The 16429-nt window shown below is 45.2% G+C and overlaps 1 protein-coding gene across 1 annotated transcript in view; it reads right to left on the reverse strand.

The window, feature by feature from the left end:
• Nucleotides 1-16429, reverse strand: part of ARHGAP42 (Rho GTPase activating protein 42) — a 182869-nt gene that overhangs the window by 115661 nt on the left and 50779 nt on the right. The window contains exon 3 of the mRNA XM_081197641.1: nt 8536-8597. Coding sequence (XP_081053767.1) covers nt 8536-8597 — 62 coding nt within the window. The remainder of the gene's footprint in view (nt 1-8535; nt 8598-16429) is intronic.

Here is a 16429-nt window from a genome sequence, read left to right on the forward strand (position 1 = left end):
GACGGGGAGCCACTGCAGAGAAGGCCCCGTTCTCGTGTTGCCAACCTCCGGTCCTCTTGTGGAGGAGGCACACTCTCCTTCCTGATTTGCCCCGTCTACATGCCTGTGAAAACCACATACTCTCTTGACGTACACAAAGGGAAGGGAGAGGGAAGCTTGTTTTGCTAGAAAGCTCCTCCTGGTTGTTCATTTGCTCTGAATTGGACGCAGAAACCTCCCGAGTCTTGAAACCAAAGCACAGCACCACTACGTGTGACCAACCCCCCAAGTTCCCATGATCTGTGCATTTCTGGCTCCAATAATCTTCATCCTGAAACGGAACTCACAGTTCAGCTTGGAATGGAATGTTTCGTGTCACTGTTAAAACAGTGGTTAAAAATAAAAGCTTCTTAGACGGGAAGAGTTTTAGAGCAATTTGCTCTCGGAGAAAGAGCAGCCAAACACTTAAGCGTATCGTATGACGCTAGCATACCTGGTTCACTTTCTACCATGACCCCAGGATAAGCCAGTCAATTCCTGCACAAGCACCAGGGAGAAGAGAAGGAAAAAACCCAACAGCTCCCCAAAGGGTGCCTCAAACAAAGCCTATTCTTGTTCCCATCGAGTCAACAGCAGCTCTGATCTGGATTTCAATCTCTTGGATTAAGAACACATGAAATTGGCTATCAGATCTCTTTAGCCTGCTGCTAATCATGAAACGCAATAAACAGAAACAAAGGCAGCATGGAAGAATGTGGCAACACAGATGTTCTCTAAATTCCACCCTACCCAACTAGAAAGGGGATGAGGGTCAGTTCACTGCTCAACATACATGCCACTATTTGGCTATATTACCCAGAGCTGCATGAAATCAGTCATCACCTTCATGTAGGAAAGGTCCATTGTTCTGCAGGAGACCATCTCCTTCCCATGCAGAAGGTCCCAGAGTCAATTCCTGGCATCTCCCGGTAAAGTCTGCAAGGACGTGCTTTCCTATTTAGCTGGGGTCCATTGTGGATGCTTCCAAACAGGCGTTTACTGTGATGAGATAGATATTCTTCATGCATGCAGGGTTTCTTTCTTTCTTTTTTTGTAGTGTCCTCATAGAATTGGAGAGTTGGAAGGGACTCTAAGGGCCATCTCGTTCCAACCCCCTGCAATGGCATCAAAATGCCAGGCTGTATTCTCTACCCACCCACCTACCGTACCCTTACCCATTTAATCTAGGCTTGCCCTTTCCAGGAAAAATCCATTTATTTTTTTTAAGGTAGCACCTTACTGCCAGCAACTCAATGGATAGAGCCTAGGGCTTGCCGATCAGAAGGTGGGTGGTTCAAATGCCCGCGACGGGGTGAGCTCCCGTTGCTCGGTCCCTGTTCCTGCCAACCTAGCAGTTCGAAAGCATGAAGTGCAAGAAGATAAATAGGTACCGCTCCAGCAGGAAGGTAAACGGCGTTTCCGTGCGCTGCTCTGGTTCGCCAGAAGCGGCTTAGTCATGCTGGCCACATGACCCAGAAGCTGTACGCCGGCTCCCTCGGCCAATAAAGTGAGATGAGTGCCACAACCCCAGAGTCGGCCACGACTGGACCTAATGGTCAGGGGTCCCTTTACATTTACCTTTTAACAACATTAAGCCCTCATATGAAAGCACCTTAAAACTGAGCACATTGTCTTCGAATCTACCATCTCCACACACTTGCTACCAGTGCTTTTTTTCTATAAAAATGTTTAGGGGTACTCTCATTTCGACCCAAGAAAATCATCATTTTGGGGATAGCAACAGAACTGATGATTCAGAGTGCTAGAGAAGAATTTAGTTTCTTCTCCCATTAGATTCACAAAATGTTTAGGGATATGCATACCCCTGCGTCCCCCCAGAAAAAAGCACTGCTTGCTTCCATCCAGCAAACACTACACAGATTTAGCTGCACATGTGTCTTTTTCTTGGGAGCAGATCTGCTGTTTTAATGTTCTAATGCAGGCTTCCTCAACCTCGGCCCTCCAGATGTTTTGAAACTACAATTCCCATCATCCTTGACCAATGGTCCTGCTAGCTAGGGATCATGGGAGTTGTAGGCCAAAAACATCTGGAGGGCTGAGATTGAGGAGGTCTGTTCTAATGCTCACTACATACTGGGCAGAGCAGGAGATATGGCACACCTAGCGTCCAATCCTATCTATGGCACCTGGTTTCAAATTGAAACCGCACTCGATTTTAATTTGCACTTTTTTGCACAACCTGTATTTATTTATTTTTTTGTATTGTTCGGAAACCGCTCAGGGCCTCAATGCGAACAGTAGATTAAAAATCCCATAAATAAAACAAAACAGTCCCACAGTGATCTCTGGGCAGTTCAGGCTTTTGCACTAGAAAGCCTTGCTCCAGGTGCAACATGCATGGCCTAAGCTTCTGACAAAATAAAAAAATTCCTTCTAGTAGCACCTTAAAGACCAACTAAGTTAGTTCTTGGTATGAGCTTTCGTGTGCATGCACACTTCTTCAGATACACTGAAACAGAAGTTGCCAGATCCTTCTATATAGTGAGAAGGTGGGGAGGGGTATTACTCAGAAGGACTGCAATAGGTCTTACAGGAAAAGGCAAGGGGTGAGAAGGTGAAAAATGGCTTAGTCATGTATAATGTATTGCAGTCGTTAAGAGTCGTCAACAGGCTCATCTCAGCTATCTGCCAATCTCCCATTCCCACCACCCTTCTGAGTAATACCCCTCCGGACCTTCTCACTATATAGAAGGATCTGGCAACTTCTGTATCAGTGTATCTGAAGAAGTGTGCATGCACACGAAAGCTCATACCAATAACTAACTTAGTTGGTCTTTAAGGTGCTACTAGAAGGAATTTTTTTATTTTGACTATGGCAGACCAACACGGCTACCTATCTGTAACTAAGCTTCTGAGTAAGGGAGGAAAGGAAAGAAGGAAATTCCTCTATTGCAGCCTGGCAAGGACACTATCTTTGCAAATGTGTACAGTGTGCTTTCTCCTTTCTGGGACATCAACCTGAGGATAATACCCATCTAGAAACAACCTTAATAGCGGAGTAAACTCACCAAGGCTTTAGATAGTCAAGATCTAAGCAGTTATGACGGCCATATAATGGAATGCACTTCCTAGAGAGCTTTGCATCAGCTCCTACTCCAGTTTTCTTCCACCAAGCACATCAAAGCTTTGATTAAGGATGGACTGAGTCCCGCTGCTTTTAAGATCACATTTGCTCCCGCCTCATTTGTTCTACGTAACTAATTCTGAGGTTGTTTTCCATCCTTTGCCACCTTGACAGGTGAGTTTAGAAATGCAATTCAAGTACTGTATTTTTCCATGTATAAGATGACCCCTATTTTTTTAAACCCAAAATTAAGAAATTAAGTTGTTTAGCTTTTTTGTGGGGGTACAGGAGGTCACTTCCGCCATTCGCTCACCCGCCTGCCTGCCACTGCTGATCGCTTGCCACAGCCACTGCCGATCGCACATCTCACCGCAGCCACCAATTGTCTGCCCGCTCACTGCCACCAACAGCCCACCCACCCACTTGCCGCAGCCGCCAATCGCCTGCTCGTCTCACCACAGCCGCCAATCACCTGCCCAATTGCCGCAGCCACAGCCAATCGCCAGCAGGCCTTGCCGCAGCCACCAATCACCCGCCCAATCTCCTGCTTGCTGCTGCCATTAATCTCATGTCCCCTCTCTGCATTCACTATCCGTGTATAAGACGACACCCAATTTTTGCTAAGCAAAAAGCATTGTCTTATACACGGAAAAATACTGTAAATGAAGGGAGGAATACGAGCTTGACACAAAATGCATGAACTAGTGACTTCTGTCATAAGTCAGAGTGAGGTAGAGATGGAGAGAAGAGAAGAAAACCTCTGGACAGCAGGCTTGGCCATGGCAAAGAAACTGGGGTTCATTTTCCTGCCTGCCTCTGCTCTGCTGCCCTGCTAGCTGCTTCCCAAATTGGTGTCCGTTTGTTTTTAATTTAAAATGTTTATAACCCACCTTTCTGCGGAATTATGGCAACAGTAGTTTGGAGAGGATGCTAAGAAGTCTTCCCTCTCCACCAACATTTAAGAGTTCTCTAGAGAAAGAGAATGACTATTAAACAATCTTGATTCAATCCATCTATATATATGTAGATATGTCCCCAAGGGCTTATTCTGGCCTTCCCCACCCTCATCTTAATGCTTTTCATCTTCCTTGAGCTTCAGATAAACGGAAGGCTGATGAGAGAAAAAAGGAAGAACTATTTATAAGCTGCTCTCCAAGATAAATTACTTTGTGCATCTTCAAGAAGAGCCTTGAAATCTATACAGAGGATCACCAGACCAAGCAGGGGAACAGGATCATCAGATAGGCAGGGACACAGCAGCACCAGAAAACGTGTTGCTCTAAAAAGAAGGAAAACGAAACTCTACAGATAGTGAAGAAAAGTGAAGTGTGGCAGCTCCAGCTCTATTAATCTTCTGTAAGTAAGAACAACAGTGTTTTGTGTAGCTCTCGGTTTCAGAAATATAAAAAGATACATGGTTCTCTCTTCTCCTACTCTGCAGTGTTCTAGACAAAAACTCCTGGGCAACCAAGTTTGTTTTGAAAGCCATTTTTCATTGGCTAGTAAAAAACGGACTGTGAGGTATTCTTTATTTCTGGCTGTGGATGACTACGATGGGAGCATTAAAGAGGCATCTCCATCTATCACGAGTGCTCTCCTGAATGCGCACAAAAATTACTCATCTAAATCTAATGCTACAATAGCAGTCCGCTCCGCCGGCAAAAACATCCATCCACTTTTCCAAGAGAGCATTAAGGTGGCTCGCATGGCAATGTTTCACGCAAGACACCAACTCTTATACACAAATTAGAGGCACCCAGCATGCCCCTGTACTTCTATATGAAAACTGAAAAACAAACCCTAATATATCCAAGGATGGTACCATGATCTGCTGTCTACAGCTATTTAGCATGCCCCCAAACCACATGGCGCAGTCCTTTGCCATTTCAGACAGAAGGGAGGGAGGGAGCTGCATGTTTGAAGGCTTCCCAGTTTTTAAAACGAGGCCTATCTCAACATGCAGAGAATTTGAAAACAACTTGGATCCACTTTTACCAACCTGCTGCTCTCCAGATCTTTTGTCCCATTAGCCGCGGGCAACAGATATTGGGAGAACCACTGTTTTTAAGTCAAATGACTGCTTGCATGGTGTTGAAGAATTGTAAGGTAAAGGTAAAGGGACCCCTGACCATTGGGTCCAGTCGTGGCCGACTCTGGGGTTGCAGCGCTCATCTTGCTTTATTGGCCAAGGGAGCTGGCGTACAGCTTCCAGGTCATGTGGCCAGCATGACTAAGCCGCTTCTGGCAAACCAGAACAGCGTACGGAAACGCCGTTTACCTTCCCACCGGAGCAGTACCTATTTATCTACTTGCACTTTGACGTGCTTTCGAACTGCTAGATTGGCAGGAGCTGGGACCAAGCAATGGGAGCTCACCCTGTCGCGGGGATTCGAACCACCGACCTTCTGATCAGCAAGTCCTAGGCTCTGTGGTTTAACCCACAGCACCACCCGCGTCCCTGAAGAATTGTATCCAGACCTAAATTCATTATACATCTCTGACACATACAACAGAGAGCCAGCGTTGTACAGTTGTTAGGGTGTCAGGGTACAGAGATGCGATTTCCAATTTTCACAAAGCTTACCAGGTAACTTTTGGACTTGCAGTCCAACCTGGCTCACAGGACTGAAGCATAAAAAGTGGGCGAATTGTGAAAAATACATCCTGGATTTCACAGGAGAATGCTGAGCTAACAGTCATCACCATCGCAAGAAGCGCAGTTTGCATTTTTCCTTCCCTGCAAGCTAACAAGCATCCTTGGCAAAGAAGTTGGGGGGTGGGCGGAGTGGACGATCTGAACTTTTGCTTTGGTGTTCCGATGGCTTTATATTGGAGATAAGACTTTTTATTATATTTTCTTCATACAAGTCAAAGTTAAAATGTGCTCTCACTTAAAAGGTCACTGCAAGCACCTCGCTAAGGTTAATAGATTCCCCATTTAAAATTTCACGTCTCAATGCCATTACCGTAAAAGGAAAACTATGAGCTGAAAGAATGCTGGATATTTAAGGAGTCTGATAGTTCACTATATATGTATATAGCTTGCAGACTTTAATGTTCTTCCTGGACTTTGAAAATAATTACTCCCTTGTTTGAAAGCTTTCCTGTTAAACTTTAGCTTGTAATAGACTTCAGAAGCAACAGAGGAATGGTGACCAGCGCCTGCCAGGTTTTAGTACTATAAGTGGGATGCTTGAACAAAAGAAACCTTTATCACACAACTAGTTATGATGCATAGGGACATGGGTGGTGCTGTGGTCTAAACCACTGAGCCTCTTGAGCTTGCAAATCTGAAGGTCGGCGGTTCGAATCCCCGCAATGCAGTGAGTTCCCGTTGCTCAGTCCCAGCTCCTGCCAAACCTAGCAGTTCGACAGCATTCCAGTGCAAGTACCGCTGTGGCAGAAAGGTAAACAGCGTTTCCGTGCACTCCGGTTTCTGCCACAGTGTTCCGTTGCACCAGAAGTGGTTTAGTCATGCTGGCCACATGACCCGGAAAGCTGTCTGTGGACAAACGCCAGCTCCCTCTGCCTAAAAGCGAGATGAGTGCCACAACCACACAGTCACCTTTGACTAGACTTAACTGTCTAGGGGTCCTTTACCTTTACCTTTTAGCTATGATGCATACATGTCAAGTTAGCAACTGGAGGCCCTTGGGCCAAATCTGCCCTATGGAAGGGTGCTAGTCTGAACCACTAAGAGCTTGGTCCAGCTGCTATTTCAAGAATAAAGCTGGGTGGCAGAAGGAGAATTTGGCATGCTGCCATCAGCACTTTGGGGGAAGAGTGGGATAAAAGTGTGATAAATAAAATGTCCCTCCGCTGACAACCCAACAGAGGAATATGATGACAGTGGTGGCGGCAGCAGCTGAAAGAGATGTGGTTCACTAGGGAAGAGCTGAAACTGAGTATTAGAGCAAGTGCTTTGCATGCCAAAGGTTCCAGATTCAATCCCCAGTATCCTCACATAAGCGCTAGGATAAATCCCTGCCTGAAAGCCTCAAGAGTTGTCAGTCACTGTCGCTGATACTGAACCTACCCAACCTAAGATGAACTTATAATGTCTGGTTTCAATAGATTTTTCAAATGCTTAACTCAGTCTTTTAGATAAGTTCATGAAGATACCAACAAAAGGTAAGTTCGGTGTTATTCACAATACCGAGAGATGCTAGTGGAATTGTAGATACTGTAGATGTTAATGAAGTTGTAGACAGGGTGCCAACGTTTTGCACCTGTTTCGCCCTGGCAGTCCAAGTAATCAAGAGACACTGTTCACCCCCAGTGGGGCCCTTTTACTGGGGCTTGCAGGTAGCACACTCCCAAGATAGTTTTCCGAGCTTCTTCAGTGGTCTAATCTCAAAGTCTTGATTCGTATATTGTTATTCAGTCTTATAGAGAATACTCTTTCTTGGCTTAAGATTAAGAGACTGATTAGGAAGCCGCTTGGAAAAGTTAGGTTGAGAATCTGGCACATCACCTGTCACCCATTCCCTTTCCCAGAAGTAATCTTCAGCAAGGATGCACACTTATGGTTGAAGTCTAAAAAACAGGATCAAATGTATGTGGTCTGAAGACGGGACACTAGGCACACAAATTCCCGGTGCAGGCAGTGGCACTAGCACCAGGAGGAAGAATCTCAGAATCATAGAACTGTAGAGTTGGAAGGGGCCCTGAGTTTCATCTAGTCCAATCCCTTGCAATGCAGGAATATGTAGCTGTCCCATACGGGGATCAAACCTGCAACCTTGGCCTTATCTGCTCCAGGTGCTAACCAACTGAGCCATTTTGTAAGAAGGCAAGCAGCTACATAGTTCTGCACCCTAAGCTGCAGCTGAGCATCATTTCAGAAAAGAAATCTAAAAGTCTGGAATTTGAAAGAGAACTTGAATTTAAGTCTTGAAATGTACATTTTGTTTCATTTTGTATTTAGTGTTTAGGGCGCAACTTTCCCCAAAGCCTACCTTTCCAGATACCTTCATACTCTAGTAGAATATTAATGAAGTGGCTGTTGTAAAGCAAGTTTTCTTCAGTTCGATATTTTATTGTGTGCATTTCTAACCCTGCCTTCCCCAGAGGAAGCGAGTGATGTTCTGTCCAGGCTCAAACCAAACCTAGGCCTGCTTGCTTTTGCAAGTTTGTTGCGTCACGGACCATGTCCTAAACAACAGCTCAACAACCATCTCCTGTATGCATCTGGGATGAACAGACCGCACTTTGGCATTCAAGGGCACCCACTATGGTAGAAGGCATGCTAAGGTCAATGTTGCAAAATGTGCAGAACTCCCAATAATGCCTTCATCTGGGGTTTGTCAGGAAGCAGTGAAAACAACAACAACAACAACCACCCAGATTCTTGCGTGCTGAGATTTCCATAAACATGAATGAAAAACAGGAGCTTTTCCAGGAGAAGAAAAACACTGAAGGAACAGACTTACCAGGCGTCTTCTCTCCTCTTCTACCGCAATCAATAACCGGGCAAACTCCTTCAGTGACTGGGCTATAAGAGAAGAAGGCAGGGGTTGGAAACAACAAGGCAGAATGAATTAATTTTATATTGCAAAGTCATTGCTGGTCTTCACACAAGAAGTAAGTGGCGCTTATGAATTCTTAAGGTTCCCCCCTGAGGTAGGGGAACGGCAGCAGTGAAACTGGCTTAGATTTGTCACGCAGGACTATCCTCAAGAACCCTTTCTTAATCTACAGTGCAAGGCCCCGACCTCTCCACGAGGGAACGAATCCATCACAAATGGAAGCCTCCGGGAAGAGCCCCAGAAATCAAAAGTCAAATGCTCAACACTTCAAAAACCTGTTTCGGGAGGATAAGATTGTCTCCGTACAGCATGAGGAGACCTTCCTTGGAAATGGTATACATGTTAAGTCTTGCCCTGGGAATGCCATAAAAAAGCAAAAACAAAAAAAGCCACAGTTTCCCTGCAGGGAGAATTCAAATTTTAAGCCTACATTTCTTCTTGTGTGAAAGGCAGGCATTCTGGGTCCTTGCCTGCGTGGTTTAGAGCAGGGGAACAGCTACTTGTTACAGCAGCCTTGCCCAACCTAGTATGCTCCAGATGTTTTTTTAACAGAATCATAGAATGGTATAATTGTCGGGTTTGAAGGGACCCTGAGGATCAACCCTCTGCAATGCAGGAACAGGCAGCTGTCCCATACAGGGATCAAACCTGCAACCTTGCCATCAAGCAACTGAGCATGATAGAAGCTCTGCAAATTAGATTTCCTCCTTTTTGCAGATTAGGATATTTTTTATTAAAGAGGGGAGACAGAATATACAGTGGTACCTCGGGTTAAGTACTTAATTCGTTCCGGAGGTCTGTTCTTAACCTGAAACTGTTCTTAACCTGAAGCACCACTTTAGCTAATGGGGCCTCCTGCTGCTGCTGCGCCGCTGGAGCACGATTTCTGTTCTCATCCTGAAGCAAAGTTCTTAACCTGAAGCATTATTTCTGGGTTAGTGAAGTCTGTAACCTGAAGCGTATGTAACCTGAAGCGTATGTAACCTGAAGCGTATGTAACCTGAGGTACCACTGTAAATCAGGATGGATTTTGAAAGGTTAGTTCAAATGACCATGCTCTAAGCAACTGAGCTATCCAGCACCCATCAACCCCAGCTAACATGCTCATGGCTGGAGCTGATGGGAGTTGTTGTCCCAAGCATAAGGAGGACAGCAGCTTGATAACGGCTATTGTACAGAATATCTGCCATCCATGCAGTGGTAGGGAGGTGAACAACTCCCTAGGATAGGAACCATTTTCAGTGTTCTTCCTATATGTAACACAAGTGATAGGTGCACCAGCAAAAATGGTACCAAGACTCCCTGCCAAATCCTCCTGCCTGAATTTATTTGATTACTGCAAAGAAATAGCATCTAAGGAGAAAGAGGCGGTTTCCGTCTCTTCGGCGGATATATTCTGGCCAAGAAAATATCATTTATATTCATTCTCTGAAGTGCGCAATCATCTGTTTTTCTAATCAAGAGGTGCTCTCTTCTGAGCACTGAAGGATAAGGCCACATTCCATTCAGTGGTAGGCTGGCAACCCGCAGGAGTCGAGCACAAAGGATGGAAAACAACGCGCATAACAGAATGACACATAAACCCAAGGTTGATTAAGTATCTCGATTAAGCACTTTGCCTTGCTTTTGTTGTTTCAAGAGCCTGTTGTTAGTCTGAGAGTGCCTAAAATCTACTAGTCACCCCAGCGAAACAAAAACAGAGGGCAATTCCAGCCCATTGGCACACAACATAAATTAGGCAAAATAAGACACTGCAGGAAAATTAGGGGGGGTCGGGATAGGAATGGCATGTCCGTTTCCTGGGTCAATGAAAGTAGAAATACAAACAGCAGACTGTCAGGGGGAAAAGAGGTTTCATGGGAAATTTAAAGAAAAAAGAAAGCGTAAGAGCGACATGAACAAGCGCAAAAACAGCAAGCAACGAAAAAGCTGGACCTCCAGATATTTCTGAACCACAACTCCCTCATCCCTGCTTGCTATGGCTGATGGGAGTTGTAGTTCTGCAACATCTGCCCTACCTTTTATTATAACTATGTCCAAGTATGTGCAATCAAAATAATTACATTCTTACCCTGCCTATCATTCTGCCTTCCTCTATATCCAGGCATAGGCAAACTTGGCCCTCCAGATGTTTTGGGACTACAACTCCCATCATTCCTAGCTAACAGGACCAGTGGTCAGGGATGATGGGAGTTGTAGTCCTAAAAAACATATGGAGGGCTGAGTTTGCCTATGCCATATCTCTTCTTGGACTGGCACCATGTACACAGGTGGTGGTGTATACTAAATTCTAGCGCATGCACAAACCCATGAGACAGATGGCTTGAAGAGTCCTTTAGTATTTGCCTCAGGTTTTGGATGCTTGCTAAAGCCAGATTCTAGGTGTAAGGACCACTTTGATCTTTGGGAAAGGGCAGCATCTCACATGTTCTGTGTGCGAAAAGCTCCAAGGTTCAATTCCTGGCATCTGCAGGTAGGGCTGGGAACAACTGTCCGAAATCTTGGGAGAGCTTCTGTCAGCAAGCTATATTAAATCAGATGGACCAATTGGCTGACTTCTCTACGTAGAACCGAGATGACTCAATTGGTAGAGAATGAGACTCTTCATCTCCAGGTCGTGGGTTTGACGTTGAGCAAAAGATTCCTGCATTCCTGCAGATTCCTGAACTACATGACCCTTGTGGTCCCTTCCAACTCTACAATTCTGTCATTCTATAAAGCAGCTTAATAGGCTCCTAACTTGCAAATCCATGGGATTGTAGCATGAGTGGCTTTTCCTTAATGTCGCACTACAAGAAGAGAAAGAACCAAACAGAAAGCTCCCTCTTATCCCATAACAGATATACTGTACTTTTTGGTGTATAAGATGAGATTTTTAAAATTAAAAATAAAGGTTTAAAATTGGGGGTTGTCTTATATACAGATAGTGCCTAGGGGGGACAGGCAATTGGTGGCAGCCGCAAGCAGAAGACTGTCAGCGGCGTTTGGGCGGGTGATTGTTGGCTGCGGCAAGGCGATCGGCTGCTGCTGCGGCAATTGGGCAGGCAATTTTCGGCTGCTTGCGGCAGACGACTGGTGTCTTTGGCCATGTGTGCGATTGTCAGCGGCTGTCAGGTGGTGAGTGTTTGTCGGCAATCCCCCCCCCCCAAAAGAAAGCTCAACAACTCTGGGCGATTTCCCTCCATTTCCTTAATTGGGAGTCCCCCAAAATAGGGGACGTCTTATACACAGGGGCGTCTTATACCCGGAAAAATACGGTAATCCTGCAGCATAAAAAGAAACCGGAACAATGCCCCTGTTGGGAAAGGTTAGAATGTTTGGGAGGAGGGGAAAGGAAATTTAAGAGAAGTGGAGAAATAGAGAGGCCGCTCCCTTCTCTTATTAATACAAGAATCTAGGGTCAGATGAAGCTCAGTGGTGGGTCCAGCAACAGGAAGCACTTCTTAACACAACGGATAGTAAAACTAGTTATGGAATTTGCTGGAAGATACGGTGGTGGCAACTACCTGATGCTGCTTTAAAGGTGGGGTTAGACCATTTCAGGGTGGGGACATAGCAGGGACGCGGGTGGTGCTGTGGGTTAAACCACAGAGCCTAGGGCTTGCTGATCAGAAGGTTGGCGGTTCGAATCCCCGCCACGGGGTGAGCTCCCGTTGCTCGGTCCCTGCTCCTGCCAACCTAGCAGTTTGAAAGCATGTCAAAGTGAAAGTAGATAAATAGGTACCGCTCTGGCGGTAAGGTAAATGGCGTTTCCGTGCGCTGCTCTGGTTCTCCAGAAGCGGCTTAGTCATGCTGGCCACATGACCCGGAAGCTCCCTCGGCCAGTAAAGCGAGATGAGCGCTGCAACCCCAGAGTCGGCCACGATTGGACCTAATGGTTAGGGGTCCCTTTACCTTTACCTTAGACCATTTCATGTAGGAAGGAAGCTATCAGTGGCTACTAGTCATAATGAGTATAATCTGCCACCAGGACTGGAAGCACACCTCTGAATACAAATCGCTGGGCAAAAATTACAGGAGAGGTCTCCTGTCTTCATGTTCTGCTAACATCTTCCCAGGTGCATCTGCTTGGCTACTGGACAAAACAAGGTGCTGGTCTACACAGACCTTTGATTAGACCAAAGAGGCCTTTAAATAGTGTGGCTGCACAGCCAAAGCATTTTAATCATGCTCCTCCATCATGCAACATCTCAATTCAGCCACAAACCAATATGCTATACTTGTAATACCAACCAGTTAGCACGCTCACGTATTGAGGAAACATATGAATTTCAAAATCGAAAACCAGGTGATTTATTTGAACTGCTTGTTTTATTGGCAATTTAAAATCAAAAACTTTGGTCCAGAGTCTCCTAGCTTGGTTAGACCCAGGACCCACGTTCAATCCTGAGCTACAATATTAGAACCTCTTGGAATTTACTTTTTCTGCTCCCATTTCTCCTGTCTTCAAGGATGACCATATACAGTGGTACCTCGGGTTACAGACGCTTCAGGTTACAGATTCTGCTAACCCGGAAATAGTACCTCGGGTTAAGAACTTTGCTTCAGGATGAGGACAGAAATTGTGCGGCGGCGGCGCAGTGGCAGCGGGAGGCCCCATTAGCTAAAGTGGTACCTCAGGTTAAGAAGAGTTTCAGGTTAAGAACGGACCTCCGGAACAAATTAAGTTCTTAACCCGAGGTACCACTGTACAAAAAGAGGGCAGGTCTCCTGTGTTTTTGTAGTTATAGAGAAGAGGGCATTTAGGAAAGTGCACCTTGTTCTGCATGGATGAGACCATGAGACTTCACAAAGTATTTTGCATCTGCTATAAATAAAGGGACTCTGTCAACGTTCCTATCTGACCCCCATTTATCTCTGCCTTTTATGCTATTTCGGAAGAAAATCAAGCACATGAAAAAGGGAGATTGTGGTGGTGCCACTGGTGTGATCCAGCTGAGGTCAAGGCACATTGGGAGTCTTGACCCACCAGTTGAAGAACCACGATTCAAGTCCTCTTGATATTTAAAAAATCCATCCACTCTGGTATGGAAAGGGTCAAGGGAACAAAGGCAGGTTTTATCAGGAAAATAAACATTACAGGAGCTCAACGTATTTCTGGGAAGCCTCTTTGGGAACAACATTTAATTTCCGAATAAAATATGGAACAAATGCTATGATGTGGGAGTCTGATGATCACAACAAGGGAAAAAATTGGGGGTAAATGAAAACAAGATAAAATGATAAGTCAGAAAACAGAAACGGGGAGGAAATGTTTCAGAAATTTATGCAGTAAATATTTGGACAGGCTGGCTTTTTTGCTTTCCAAAACGGGGGTGGAAGAATGAGACAATGAAAGAGAGACAGACAGACAGACAGACAGACCGAACTTGCATGAACTTCTACATTGTGTTGCAACACTGGTGATTTAGAAAACAGCTCCTCTTATACTTTGCAAGTATAACCATTAATTCTTTACCAGCAATTATTTTGCATTTTAACGCAGGAACACTGCATCTAAATGTTATCGAGGGACCATTAGGGAAAGGAGTGCCTCTTAGACTCGGGTGTTCAAATGGTCCCAGCAGCTTAAGTCAGGTCCGTATGTGTTAAGTTTCAGACTGCTTGCTACAATGGATGCTTTGATGATATGTCAGTCGAGACCCTCAGCTTGCCTATGTGGAAACCCCCAGGTCCACCAAGCATGCAAAATACACCCTTTTTTGATAACAACCCTGCCCCCCGGTCAATTTCCACCACACTTATCCCCAGTTCTGTAATTCTGAACTTTAAACTCCACCAATGTAGAGTCCTTAACCAATGTGCAAATGGTAAACATAAAGTATGGTCTAATAAATCACCCGTTGTAAAATTACAGGCAGCACCAGCATTATCATCATCATCATTATTATTATCAGCACTAGTATATCTGACATTAGCTCAGATATACAATTCACGCTGGACCAACTTTTAATATTTTCAACTGGCAGGCGCCATAGTCATTTGCGGTGAAGATGGTAAGGAACATATTGTTTGCATTTTCATTCATATTCAGGCAAGTACTTTGTAAAACAGTTGAGTTTCTTGTAAAGTCAGCTAGACAAAATGCTTCCAGATTATATCTCTGTGGAAACAAGTCGGTTTTAACCACAGCATGATTTGGTACTCGTCATGCAAGTTGCACTTTTACTTGTGGGCGTTGCCACCAGCTTCTAGTTCCTTCCCAACCATTTATTCGGTGACACAGACTTCACGTCATCTAGGAAGGTTGGAGCACCGGCTGTTTGCTCTCGCTCTCACTCTCTCCCTCTTCCCACCTCAACACATTTATTTCTGAGTCACAACTTTTCAAAGTTCACAAACACGTTCCTAAGCAAGACATCAAACAGGTTGATTAATCTTGGGGAGCCTTGGTCAATCCTGCGGATGCATTCACCATGTGCCTTCGCCTACTTCTCAAGCTTTCCTATCCAACCTGGGCAATCCATGCTGGAGACATGAGGACCACTCTTTGCTGTACCCTAAGGGTGGCTCTGTGGGTTAAACCACAGAGTCTAGGACTTGCCGATCAGAAGGTCGGTGGTTCGAATCCCCGCGACGGGGTGAGCTTCCATTGCTCGGTCCCAGCTCCTGCTAACCTAGCAGTTCGAAAGCATGTCAAAGTGCAAGTAGATAAATAGGTACCGCTCCGGCGGGAAGGTAAACGGCGTTTCCGTGCGCTGCTCTGGTTCTCCAGAAGCGGCTTAGTCATGCTGGCCACATGACCCGGAAGCTGTACCTTGGCCAGTAAAGCGAGATGAGCGCCGCAACCCCAGAGTTGGCCACAACTGGACCTAATGGTCAGGGGTCCCTTTACCTTTACTAAGAACAGTACAGTAGTACCTCGGAAGCTGAACTGAATCCATTCCAGAAGTCCGTTCAACTTCCAAAACATTCAGAATCCAAGGCGTGGCTTCTGATTGGCGGCAGGAAGTTCCTGCCGCCAATCAGAAGCCAGGGAAGTCGCGCCAGATGTTCAGGTTCCAGAGAACATTTGAAAACAGAAACAATCACTTCCATTTTTCAACTGTTCAGGAGCCAAAACGTTCGACTCCCAAGGCGTTTGAAAACCAAGGTACGACTGTATTAAGCAGATGAAGTTGGGACCTAAAGTGCAGCTCAGTATAAAGAGGTGTGGGATAGAGCTATTAATGGTATATTAACATGTGCCATTATGGTAAGACAGGGAATATGCAGGAGAATTGATTCTGAGGAGATGTGGTGGGTGTTTGCAGAATTTGTACTGTTAAAACGGTAAGGGGTCACAACATCGCAAGAGGTGTTGAAATTTTGGGAGGTTGGGTAGTTACAATGGAATGGTCTCGGTGGTGGGGTGCACATTTTTATTCTTATTTATTTATGATTATTACTTTGTCAAAATAAAATAGATTTTTTAAAAAACAACCCCCCAAAATAAATAAAAATAAATAAAGTGCAGCTCGGCATGTCTAGAAAGGACAATGGGAATCATAGAATCATAGAGTTGGAAGAGACCACAAGGGCCATCGAGTCCAACCCCCTGCCAAGCAGGAAACACCATCAGAGCACTCCTGACATATGGTTGTCAAGCCTCTGCTTAAAGACCTCCAAAGTAGGAGACTCCACCACACTCCTTGGCAGCAAATTCCACTGTCGAACAGCTCTTACTGTCAGGAAGTTCTTCCTCATGTTTAGGTGGAATCTTCTTTCTTGTAGTTTGGATCCATTGCTCCGTGTCCGCTTCTCTGGAGCAGCAGAAAACAACCTTTCTCCCTCCTCTATGTGACATCCTTTTATATAT

The sequence above is a fragment of the Podarcis bocagei genome (assembly GCF_964188305.1).
Source record: "Podarcis bocagei genome assembly, chromosome: 6".
NCBI classification, from domain to species: Eukaryota; Metazoa; Chordata; class Lepidosauria; order Squamata; family Lacertidae; genus Podarcis; species Podarcis bocagei.